Source organism: Rhopalosiphum padi, chromosome 1 (assembly GCF_020882245.1).
Source record: "Rhopalosiphum padi isolate XX-2018 chromosome 1, ASM2088224v1, whole genome shotgun sequence".
In the NCBI taxonomy this organism is placed as follows: Eukaryota; Metazoa; Arthropoda; class Insecta; order Hemiptera; family Aphididae; genus Rhopalosiphum; species Rhopalosiphum padi.
In genome coordinates, this window is record NC_083597.1 from 7,643,034 (window position 1) to 7,656,816 (window position 13,783).

The 13,783-nt window shown below is 29.5% G+C and overlaps 2 protein-coding genes across 2 annotated transcripts in view; both read left to right on the top strand.

Moving 5' to 3' along the window:
* The window catches only part of LOC132918716 (uncharacterized), a 47,478-nt gene extending 46,877 nt beyond the window's left edge, over positions 1-601 (top strand). The window contains exon 4 of the mRNA XM_060980145.1: positions 530-601. Within this exon, the coding sequence (XP_060836128.1) occupies positions 530-601 (72 nt within the window). The remainder of the gene's footprint in view (positions 1-529) is intronic.
* The window catches only part of LOC132931635 (protein qui-1), a 196,304-nt gene that overhangs the window by 49,763 nt on the left and 132,758 nt on the right, over positions 1-13,783 (top strand). The window lies entirely within an intron of this gene.

The window sequence follows — 13,783 nt, forward strand, 5'->3', positions numbered from 1 at the left end:
TTTATATTTTTATATAGATAATAATTAGTTTTAAATTTCGATATTTATAATTTTTTATGTTTGGATTATTAAATAAAGTAAAGTAAAAAAAAAACACACTAAGATATAATTATTATAACCAATCATGTGTTAAAATAAATTGGTTATTGTTAAGTAAATATAGTGGATTATGTACATCGTGGAATAGTTTTTATTTTTACTAACTTAAGTTAAAAATTAAAAAAAGAAAAAAGTGATGTCTTATATTATTAGACAAATAATATTATATTGGTTATATATTAATATATATTTTCTATTTTTTAACACTATTTCTGTGTAACTCATTGAATAAACCATGGTTTTCATAGTGACGAACGTATTATATCCGTAAATTATGATAATTCTGTATTAATTCTATTTTACATTCTTACAATGATCATGTAATACATTTTAAATAATTTTAAATATTTCATAATTTTTACATTCAATTTACACTGCCACACACCATCATTTAAATACTATTTTGTACCACAATATTTTGTATTTTCAGTTGGTATGGCGTAATCCAATAAATGGTGTGCGATTAAAATGTAGAATTGGACTTTCGGAAGAATCCCGGTAATCGATTGTTTTGATGCAGTAAAGTTTTCGGAAGACTTTCATTCGAGAGATATTGTATAAGTTATACATACTTTAAATTCGTACTATAGAACTGAGAAAATAAAGTTTATTTATTAGGTTTAGACTAAATTAAAAATTACGGTTTCGTTGATTCCACTTTTTTATGTTTAAAAATTTCAAAACAGGTCTCGCCATACCATGGCCGTTATAGTAGAACAATAACAGACTCGACGCTATCAATTTGCAAGAGGGGTTTTCCACAATGAACATTTTAAGTTTTTTGACGGCTCTAATAAACGAGAAACACTCGACAAACTGACGTTTTTTAATTTTTATTATTGAAAAACAACAACAATAATGTGGAAAACTATTTCAAATTAATAACAACAATACATCATCGATCTGCACAAAATTATATTTCAACCATTCGTCGTTTATAAATAAAAAAAGTTTATCCACGCAAACAAATTGTCACTATAGTATACACCTTACCGCGATTAAATGCCTTTGACAAAATTAATTATTTTCTGTGCTCTTGTTTTTTTTTCTCCTTACTCTTTGTCGGTGTTGGTTTCTCGTTTTAATTACGAATCTGACAGATACATATATTCGTGGTTTCATTGAGTGGTTTGGATAAAATGATTAATACCGAATTAACCACTTGATCCGAGCCACTCGTTTCGACACAGTTGTCAAAAGGATACAATATATACCATCAGTTTGAAGTTGAAGAACTTTCTAATATTGTGCTATTACACTCGATGTGAATTAAATGTATCTCGTGACTCTTAATGAGATTCCAACTAAATCTTAAACACCCAACTGCATAATTTACTGTAGAAATAAATTGCATAAAAGTATAATTGCATATTGTCGACATTTAATATAATTCTAGCCATCTTGACATTTTGATAATTTACCTTCGCCTGTAAGAATACTCTCCCCCAACTACTTTTACCACGACTTTCTTGATATTTTTGAGTATTACATTTTGAATGCTAGTTACTTAAAGAGTATCTTACTTTTATATTATACATTTCCGAGAAAATTATCTTGCTTTTAGAAAATAATGATGCATTTAAATTAAAATTTGAACTTATATATTTTGATTTATTTAACTTTGTATTCTTAGGATTATAATTCTTAAAATTGTTTTTTCGTGTAAATAATATAAAATATATACAATAATTAGTTTACTTGGACCAATATCATTTTTAATTTTTAAAAATTGCATTTGATTAATAATATATTAGTCAATATATTTTTTATATCATAATGTACATATTTTCTAAACCTAGACTTAATACGTTTGTATTTTATTATTCTTAAATATAAAATTGAATAATTCAAAAACTATATTGTAATCTTTCAAATTTCATATAACTTACATAATCGTTTAAAAATAAAAAGATGGCAAATACGGTTGTTCTTATCTAAAAAAAAAAACAAATTATAATTATTGTCATTAGACAATCCTTAATTATAGTAGATATAAAAAAAATTAAAAATTTACAATATTATTTTAAGTAGTTGAATACCTATTTAAAAAGTTCAAAAATCAAAGTTTGAATGAATTTCAATCCTATAGGATACATTTCGGATGCTCGTGCATGATGAATCACCATGTTCATGTAAATATTACGTGTAAATCCTCTTTGATGGCGTATTCTCTACGCTAAGTTTTTCCTTTCTACTCTTAAGTAAATGGCACACATATTATAAAGTTACTCGTTATACAGCGAGGAAGGGCAGAATCAAGCTAGAGTTTTTCTTCTAAATGTACTCACGTCTGGTGAAAAACATAAAATATATCAGATGAACATATTTTTTATACCTTTATATATATAAAATATTATATAGTTTTACGTACGTTAAAAAATTTAGATTCTTATATATGCGATTACTGACATGTTCGACGTTCAATTATAATGTTATATTAATAAGAGAATACTACACATAAATGTTAATAACGTGTACGTTATATACCTCGTACGATATCGTCGTTATGTTTTTCGTTTATTCGACCTATGATGGTGGTTTCAATATTTTTGAAAATTGATTTTTGTGAACAATAAAAAAAAAAAAGCCCGAGTCGTATCTATCACGAACATCACAATAGCGCCTGCGTTAGGCGGCGCGGAGGGGGGGGGGGGGGGGGTCCGACGCGCTTACGTATGATAATAGTAATATATACGATAATAATATGATTATTATTCGCCGAAAACTGCGGATGAGACTGCGCATGACGACGAGACGACCACGACGACAACGACGTCGACGACACTGATGGATAGTCAGCCGCGAACGAATAGCCAACGATTACGATAATAAATCTGAGCGCCGTGACATATATATATAATATACGTATGTATATATGTAATATGTATGCTACAAGGGACCGCCAAATGAACGAGTTTACGAGTGTGTATTTTTTGGCGTTGGAAGAAACAAGAGTGGGTGAGGGTAATCGAGATTTTGGTAGCGAAAAACCTGTCGTTTGGTAATGTTCGAGTTAATCATTTAGCGCAATATGTCTCCGGTGGTTTTTTTTCTTTTTCTATTATTATTCTGATTGTCACATGCGTATACATCTCTCTCTCTCTCTCTCTCTCTCTACCTCTTTTCTCTCACCGATGATATCTGTCTCTATCGCATTCCCTAGACCGATTGTCCGTTTTTTCCCGGTCATCTGTATTGTGTACAGAACAACCACGACATCGACCGACCGCAAACAGAAGATTTATTATTTTTATTTCGTTATTATTCACCGTTTTTTTTTCCACTCCATGTCGTGCGACCGCACACTATACCTACACAGTTGTATACCTAAAACGTATAAAACGTTATCCGGTATTGGTTATTTCGTATCCGATGAGTATCATTTAGGTCGTGATTCTTCAGAACGATTCCCAGTTGCGTAAAAAAACGTTTCTATTCATTTCACGATTGATTAGGCCTACTACTATTATCTGTTGATCGAGTTTAATGTATTGTTATACGAAAACCATATCATCAAATACAAATGATTAATAAAAAGTACATAACATGTTGAATACCTTTTTAATTTATGTAATAAACATTTTTATAACTAAATAAATATATATACCAATTATAATATTCCTGTTTAATTATATTATTTTTACTTTTTATTGTGTTTTCGGCTGTTTCACACAAACATTGAAAATCATGTTTTGTCAGTGAAAAATATCATAAAAAACCTCTTCTTAAAATGAGAAACTTGTGTGGTCACTTAAAGATGTCTATATCATTGAATCGTAGCTAATCATATTTCAATACTTTGTTCATCACGAGACTTATTATTTCTGTTCTCCAAAACGATCAACCCTTATTTTGAAATATTATATTATGGTTTTTGAGAATTTTAAACTCCAGTCGTTAGTTTTATCATTAAAAAAACAAACACACACACGCACACACACACACACACACACACACACACACACATTTAAAGATTATTATGAATTAGGTGATTCATTAAGGTTTTGTAGTAGATTTCTAAAAAATCTCGTATTCGTAAAACGTATTATATTTATTTATTGTGATAAGGTTGTTAAGATAATATTTTTATTCTATTCGCTAACAAAATATAATAATTCTAAAAATGTGCATGAAAAACTCAGAAAATCCTTTCTATACTCTCTTATATTATATCATTGTGTTTTTCAATTTTCAGTAGCTAGAATGAGGGATATATTTGTCTTACAATGATATGTGTGATTGTTTATATTAGATACTTTTATTGGTTTATGTGTTGTGTGTGTATCTCATTTTTCGGTTTTAATGGTTTACGTACCTACCTATCCATAAATTGGAAAAAAAAATGCTATATCAGTGCTATACGATACATACAACATTATTGAATTTACTAAAAAATATATATTTTTTTAATAAAAACAAAAAATAAAATTCAAGTTGGTATAATATATAATATGTATTTTTATCATTGTTTTAAAATATTTGTATGAAATCCTCAAATCCTAGTTTATTCCACATAAAATCGTATTCACCCAATTATTTTTACTAAAATTGGAATAAAAGCTGAGCAAGAGCTTGTATGATTCAATAATTTTGGACTCTAAGAGGAACGATGAATTTATTAGTTTTGAAACTTTGAGTTTGTATTCTGGATTTTGATACCATTTGATACCAAATTAGATTTTTACGTACATAGGAGTAATGAATATCTTAAAAAAAGTAATTGTATTTTTAAAAGTTAATCAGGATAAACCAAAAAATTAAAATAAAAAAAATTTTATTATATTAATAAATTTATAATAATAATATGTATAATTTATTATTTATTTTTGTATTTACAGTATTATACATTTTTGATAACATTTTATGTAATGATATGTTTATTTTTGTTGTAATTAAAAAATGAATATTTTTAGATACTTTATATTTTCATAAAATATGAATTATATAATAATTTGTACCCGAGAAAAATATTTCAGCTATATTGATATATTTATAGTATACTCATATTATGAAATTGTTGATATATTTTTTTTTATAAATTATTTGATATAATATTATTTATAAAATTTTTCATTACTTAATAACAAAAAAATAAAGTTTTTCATAAGATCAGATTATTTTTTTATGAGTGTTCAAGTTCAAATTTTGATAAAATTTAAACATTTGTATTATAACTAATATTCAACAACTTTATTTACTTGTAATTCAATTAATATTATTCGTAGAATGTTTATACATTCCACTATGTTGATATTTAATAATTATGAGCTATAATTTAAAAGTGATTATAAAATAATAGAAAAATATCAATTTTGTTTTATACTTGCATATGCGGTGTTTTTAGAAAAAAAAAAATTCTAATATCTTATATTAGTGATTGAAAAACAAATAACATAATATTCTTTGAAATGGAGTCTGAAACACGTTTTTTCTCAGTACTGTTTTTCGTATGCAACCATTTATCATTAAATTGAAATTTAACACATCCATTACAACAGTGATCTACTCAATGACAAAGTACAATCAGAATTTACTACAATACAGCAGAGCAACTTCACCTTTTTTTTCTGCATTAATGATTTTTTTTTAAAATTTTTTACTTAAGATTTACAATAGGTTTTAATAATACTTTGATCTGATCAGTTGGTACTTGGTAGTATATGTATGCGAATGGAAGTGTGACACATGTACAAAGTGTAAATATGAGTAAATTATTTCACAAAAGTCGATGCTTAACAACTAGTAGACGACGACGAAGGATATTAACAAAAATAAATTTTAAATCACAACTTCGTTGGTTTTATTCAAACTGTGTATTATCCATTAAGTATATAATAATTTGTATTGATCATTAGTTTAACTGTTTAAATCAAGAACATTTATAAACAAATATCTGTGAAATAATTGATCAAGCATTTGATTTTTGTTTATTACAGCCGCTGTGGTGCGCGATCAAACACAGTTTGAGAATAATAAATCGAACCTAAATGTTCAAAACATTACCGAGTTTTCGAATAAAAGATAAAACCATCACGCTAAACAGTTAATAGCATTGCCTTGTTTGTTCAGTTCACTAATATCACCTTCTGCTATTGAAGCATTAGCAGAAGACGTACATGGTTCATTTTGGGACTCACGCCAAAATCGAACAGTTAATGACTTTTTTTTTTTGAAGTCATCTCTGTTTATAGTGACTGATGAAACATTTAAAACGATAGAACCAGTTGTACATAAAAGTATTTAGTTCATCAATTTATTAGCATTATATAAATATATTTTTTTTAACACGATCGCTTTGCACGTGCAATTGTAATACATTCCGCAAAGTTCGTTTTAGTGAACAATATAATAGGCATTATTAAAATATGATGTAGTGTTTGTTAAAATTGCATTCATACTCAGTGTTCGATAAACGTCATGTGTTTTATTTTTTTACGGTTTGATTTATATTTTACAATCAAAATAAAATAACACATTTCGTCAACTTTTAGCGATGCACGGATTATAATAGATTTTTGTATAGTATTATTTAATATTTATATTTGCGTTAGATACCGCAATGATTTGTTTTTTTTTCTCTATCGAGGACGGAAAATATAAAAATTGTATCGTGCGGTTTTGTCAAAAAAATATGATTTTTTTTTTTTTTTATCGGCTCGAAAGCGTATAATATAAAATAATAATGATATTATGGAGTATTCCTCTGAGTTTTTGCCGGGACCACCGCTGCAACGACTGTCGCTGACTATTCAATATACAATAACAGTATAACAACACATTATTATATCTTTTATTATTAAATGGAAAAAAATCGATACATTCGATAGCAGGCATTCATACAACACAACGCTGGACAAAATCATTTTCTGACCATTACGAACCAGAGCATTTTATTTAATATGTTGCTATACCGTCCTCGCTCTTCACCCACCAGCAAAATATTGTTAAATGATTCGGCACCGTAGACGGAAATTAATAAATACAATTTATTCGATGCATTGTCTGAATTTATACGAATTTCAGTTCAAGTTAGCAGCATATTTTTAAAGTAATATATTATAATATATTAAAAAGAGAAAAGTTCAAAAAGGAAAATACATTATTAATAATACGCATTTCGTACTAACATACTTCACACTCTTCAATCACAGACAAAAACATTTTTAATATAATATTTGAAAATATCATATTTTTTCTTTTATAAATTTAATTTAAATACAATTATATTTTTAAAAAAAAGGAAAAAATATGTTTTATATATTAAAATAAACTGTGTGATTTTTTTGAACCGTTATCTTAAAAAGAAAATAAACGTTTTTGAAATTATTTTCTCGTGTTGTTTTAAGTTATTGCAAAACAACATTTAAAATATATAAATATATTAATTGTTATATTGTTTCAAGTATTTAACTTTATTGAATAACAAAATGCATTTTGAATTTAGTATTCAAAATCAGAATATTTTCAAAGTATTTTACTGCATAAAAACAAAATTTTTAGCCAGTAGTTATTAATTATAAGTAAGTAGTTTTGACGACCCAAGCGTTTGCAGTAGACCAATACTAAGCCACTCCACTCTGATCTATTAAACTCTTAATACTCATAAAAATATTGTAAATCAAGTACTCATTAAAAATTAGATTTGTATAAATCGAAATATTCCAAAAAAATATTCTTATTTAGAACATTAAAACGTAATTATTGCTTTAAAAAAATTTAATTTAATTAGTTATATTTAATTTTTTTATTAATGAGTGTTTTTCAATAAAAAAAATTAATCTGTGTCCCTCCTAATCAAACCTATAGATATATAATAACCTTGATTTATTCTCTGTTTTAGATAAATACCATAATATAATGTCGAAACAATGAGATTGATTACCCCCAGAATAGCGTAGTATTATTTATTTCGTTTTAATTGAATTTTAGTGATTCATCGTGCTGCACCTAATTCTAATAGTGAATAAATATCGTATTAGAGTTGTACACATATTTGTAAATTATAAATTAGTTCACTTGGTTCGTTAAAATCCGTTCATCACTAGAAACATTGGTACTACATAATATAATATAGTTATGTAACCACACGTTTCTTGTCAGTCGCTGCTCAATTTCGTTTACCTAATTAATACTTTTTCAAGAGGGGCCCGGGGAAGTTGAAAACATTTCAATGACAAAGTTTTGATCAATTACTGCACCGTTTGCATTTGCATAATATCAGGCAACAACATGAATTCATGTGGTAACAATAATTATAATGTTATTATACAGTTTAATATCTGCACAACAGCCCATGAAACTACAACATTATGTATTTATTATGATACACGTGTCTGCTACACCGGTGAGACGCAAATTAACTGTATAACTGACAGTGACACGGCGTATACCGTTTATTCGAATATAAATATATAATAATGACCACCGTTGTCTCCAGCACACAAAACCATAGTTTGACCGAAGCGACGAGAAAAAAAAATTCAAAACGTGACAATACGACGACAACGGTCCAATTTTATCTTCCGTTTAACGGGGTTTGTGGTGTAAGAATATCAACTTATATATTACGCAGACTATAGAATCCCGGAAAATTAAGTCTTGTACGGGTAGACTTATACCGCGCACAGGTCAACGGCGAATTATTACTCGCCAATACTCGCCAACCGTAAAATCATGTATGGGATTCTCGGCAGGTGACATACGGCGTTATAGAAATCCAACTCAACATGTATCGCTGCGTTGTACTGTGATGATTTGTGCATTGCAATATTTTGCGAATAAGAATTGACGGATGAAAAATTTCATTTTGGCCTTTTCACTCCCGAGTCGGTGACCCCGTAAATATTATTACGTCATGTGCCAGAGACACTTGCAGACTTTATACCTACAGCTATTCATCCGGAAATGAACATTTCGAAGTTTTTTTTTTTTAAATTCCAAAATTCCATTCACCGTGCGTTCTTCTCGGCTTCCATAATATTTTATTTTATTTCTTTCCTCCCCCCCCCCCCACACACACACAATACTACAAAAATGTAAGCGTTTCAAACATGACCAGTTGTAGCTGTAGGTACCTGAAATTCGAACAACATGTACGACAATAAAATCACGTTATTCGCTTCGTTATATTAATAATAAAGCAAATACGAATATCATAATAATATTATACTCGTGTGTAAATACGCATAATGTATAGATAGTGAAATAGTGAAATCGTTATCGTATAAAACGTAGTATTTTACACTGGCCATCGAGGCTAATTTAATACTATAATGATTCGAGGACAGCACAATCGAAACATTTTGAATTACCTCGGGGGCTACTCATAATAATGACCAAGAAATACAGCATCGTATTATACTGTACCCGACCGGTAAGGTATACCTAAACCAATCCGAACACATGGCCAGCCCGCTTTTTGAAGTCGCGGGACATTTGTATGTACAAATGTCGAACGGACGATCCCGTCCCGCTGAACTACGTGACAGTATAAGTTTACCCGTTCCATAAACATAACAGGATAAATTGTTCCGTTGATAATAACTTTGGTGTTATCCACGCGTTAAAACATGACAATAAATTCCGAGAAAGAAAAAACGGCGACGTGGTTCAGCGATATCTGCTTAATTTTATTCCTCTTGTGCACTTCTCGCAATTATTGTTCAAGTTACAGTGCAATTTTATTATGTTATTATTTATGCTTTTCTCGTAATTCATATTTTTTATCTTTAATAAAAAAATAAATAAAAAGACATTTTTTCCAAGTCGACCGTTTTACCGTAGCTTTTATTATTATTATTATTATTATTATTATTATCATTATACACAAAACAAAATAATAGTAATAATATAATATACATCTCAATTATTTTAGAACGGTAAAAGGGTATGTAAACAAACTATTAATGTAATTATAATTAACGAACGCGCTGCTAGTTAAAGTTTCCAACATTGATTATGTAAGTACAACGTGTACAATATCATTCTCGGTTATGAACCAGACATCAAAAAACATGCGTACAAACGTATCCACTGATATTGAGATTACATCACGTAGTCACAGTTAATTATTCTCGAATTACAAATCGAACTTGGAGTGAGCGCCATTGGGATACAATATTTTGCGATAGTTCCTGCCTATATTTTTAACATACCTACTTATAGTTGATTTACAAACATTGCGTTGTACTTTACGTTTTGATATCAAACAAAACAACACTCTGACCGCCTTCGATTTGACACTGTACCTAACTGTTGTGTACATAGTAAAATATTCCATTATCGGGCAAATTAATCTTAAGGAAGATACGTCGATGATCGGATACGAGAGTAATGCTAATAATAGTAGACAAACGCAAATCAGAGGCTAATATGGATTTTAATATATTATATTTTATGTAATAATATGTTGTAGTGTATAACATTACTGTACAATAATAATTTCATACCATACGACATTTTGTAATTTATTTTTAAACCGCCGAAATCTACTTTTTTAACAGAATTGTTCACGATAACAAGTGTTGTATTAGGCTTTAAAGTAAATATATATTTAAATAAGAAATGTTAGTATTTAATTAATTTTAGATTAAGTAAATAATCATGGGATATAAGACCAGATAGGTAAAATTGCGCGACTATTTCAAATAAGTTAAACAAAACACATAAGAAGGTTAAAATAATAATTATTTTAACAATATAATAAACGTATATTCTGTAACTAGGGTAAGACAACAATAATATAATTTATGCTTAGTCAATAAGATAACTAGGTTAAGACATACAAAAACATCATACAATTAATATATAAGGAGGATGGAAACTCCAAGACAGAGGTCAGTGGTGGTGATCAATCGATTGCCACTGAACACCGCGCGTTGAATAAATAGTATCATTAAATTGTTCGTGTGTTCATTTATTGTGAATTTCGAGCAATCGGAGTGTACGACACAAGATATGAAGATTTATTTAAAATGGGTCGTGAATTTAATTTATAAAACCTAAATTGGATCAATTAAATTATATTTCAGAAATTAATTAATAAAAAAAAAAAAAACGTATAAAAATGAAAGATGATAAGCTGTATAATTAAATCATTTTATTTTTATTACGTTAAGACTTTTAAGTCTTTTAAATCTTTTAAATTGTCTTTATTATCATTAAACCATCGTTATTCATAATATCGCGATTCGAGTATAAGCATATAAAATTATATTTGCTTAAAAATTTAATTTATGTAACTAAAAAACATTGTATCTACCTACGCTCCCTTAGTTTATTTGTTTTTTACAATTATCACAAAAAAGCTTAAAAGTTGGAAAAATAGCTTTTCTTATGCCAAATATTTATTTTGAGCTGAATGAAGCTCGGAATCGTTACTCGAGACTGATATTTTCAAAAAACAGCAGTCCGGCAGTGTATCTCTTTATATTTTCTCTATATTTGCTTACTTATACTGTCTTTATATTAATTCAACTAATTTATACTTTATCCCTACATAAAATCATACGTATAATAACTGTAATGAACTGTAATTTAAAATAAAAATTTAAACGCAGATTGTCTTTTTGGACTAAAAACACACGATATTTATTTTTCATCGTTGGTTTTTATAGTAGACTTTTTGGTTCACTGTTTAAATATTGCGTTATAACGATATTATAAATTTATAACATTATTATAAGTGCACCTACAACGGTAACATCCATCTTCATACCGTTCGTTCACGACGTCGTTAAACAAGAAACAAATTATTCACAAAAAATGCGTAGTGGGTGTACACGCGAAGGGTGACATATCAGGAATTGTATACACGCCTACACGCTAACCGGGTCGGTGCAAACATAATAATATGATCATTTTTACGCATATTGAAAGAAATGCCGAGACGGGGCCCGTTTTTTTAAAAATCAATTATTCTCGAGATGCCGTGATGAGGATACATTTACCGTTACCTTTATACAATATTTTTATTCGTAGTACACGTAGGTTTTTCTTAAATCTCAATATTTTTCAACTATTTCGCAGCTGGCGAGTCTGAAATTAATAAACCAGAGGATGTTTTTATAATTCACCTACGAGTTATTTATTAGACGAAACGCAGTTTGTAATATATATATATATATTATTATTCTGTATCAATTTGTGTGTAATATAAAGTAATTGTGTTTCTTAACCCGCTGTTAACTTCGCCGTTTGTTACCGTTAAAACGTCTGCAAATAACCGGTGTTAAACGCGTTTACAAGACTAATCAAATCGCGGTGTGGTATTTCACCGGTCCGATATAATATTACACCGTTCGCTTTTAATATGTCTGTCCGGGTGTAGGTACAGAAATAATACTATACGCGTATATAGCTGCATTTCCGATATAGGGCGACCGGCGTTTGCGCGCCGTAGCCGAATTTAATCAACCGACAACTTACACGCGGCATTTAGTGTTGTTCGTTTTTATGGGGGGGTCCCCTTAATCCGTTAAGCGCGTCGCGATGTTTTCAATGCGGGATATTGTCGACGACGGCGCGATAACGGCGACCGACGAGACGTCGAGATAGAAAAACAAGAAAACCAAAACAAAAAAAAAAGGATGCGAGATTTCCCGACGGAAATTTACTTCCGAGTTGTTCGCCGTATATAATAACGTATAGTATATACGTGCGATAAAACCGCGCGCGCACACCGGCCGATTTCAAACCGTAACGATTTTGAGGATTTCGCGGCGAGGGCGGAAGACAATGGGCTTATGATATTAAATCCATCTCGTTGACAACATTATCATTTAAACCGCTATGTTATTATATCGCCGTGTATTTAGGCCGCGTAAAATATAATACGCAGTGACGATATTTTCGGTGTACCGTTATACCTACGAGTAATAAGCTTTCGCGGGTATAATATAGGCGTACACCGTATACTTACGGCTTTATTACTTGGACGTTTGTGTGTGTGTGTGTGTGTGTGTGTTAGTAAATGGACAGGATCTGAGTTTACGATGTCGGCTGTAAAGTCCTGACTAGATGTTTTTATTTTTACGACTATCCGGGTGAGTGTATCTATATTCTATAACAACGCGGTATATCGGTGTGTACCTATAGCTGTTCTTTGGATCAACAAGCACAAAACGTGAACCGCGGTATGTAAACATCAGGATCTTTACCCGCAGTGGTATTTTTCTTGTCGTTATCTAGGTACTTAAAAAACAGGTTGTTTTGCCAAAAACCATTGACTTTATTTTTCGTTTTTAGAAATTCTATATATAGGTACATAATATACTATATGATTACGTACTTGTTATTAATTATTGCTTAAATGCCATATTTTCCAATAAACTACTTATACCCACGTCGTACGTCTACTTACTTCGTACTTTACACTGAATCAATCCACCGACCGATAATGTTCGTCTCAAGCATGTGCCCATTCGCCGAAACACCTCGTATGGTATTATTTTACCATTCTTTTTTTAATCAATGCTTTTATAAACATATTGACATTTAATAATATATTATTTTTTTTTTTTTTAAACCACCATTTTGGATACAATCATAACTCATAAGTTGTTAAAACTGTGCTGGCCGAAAAGGGAAGGGTACATTTTGGCCGAATAGGGGGCACCCCGTATTATTCACCTACAGCCTTCGATTGTATACGTATAATACGTATTAATTATCATACCTAACAAAG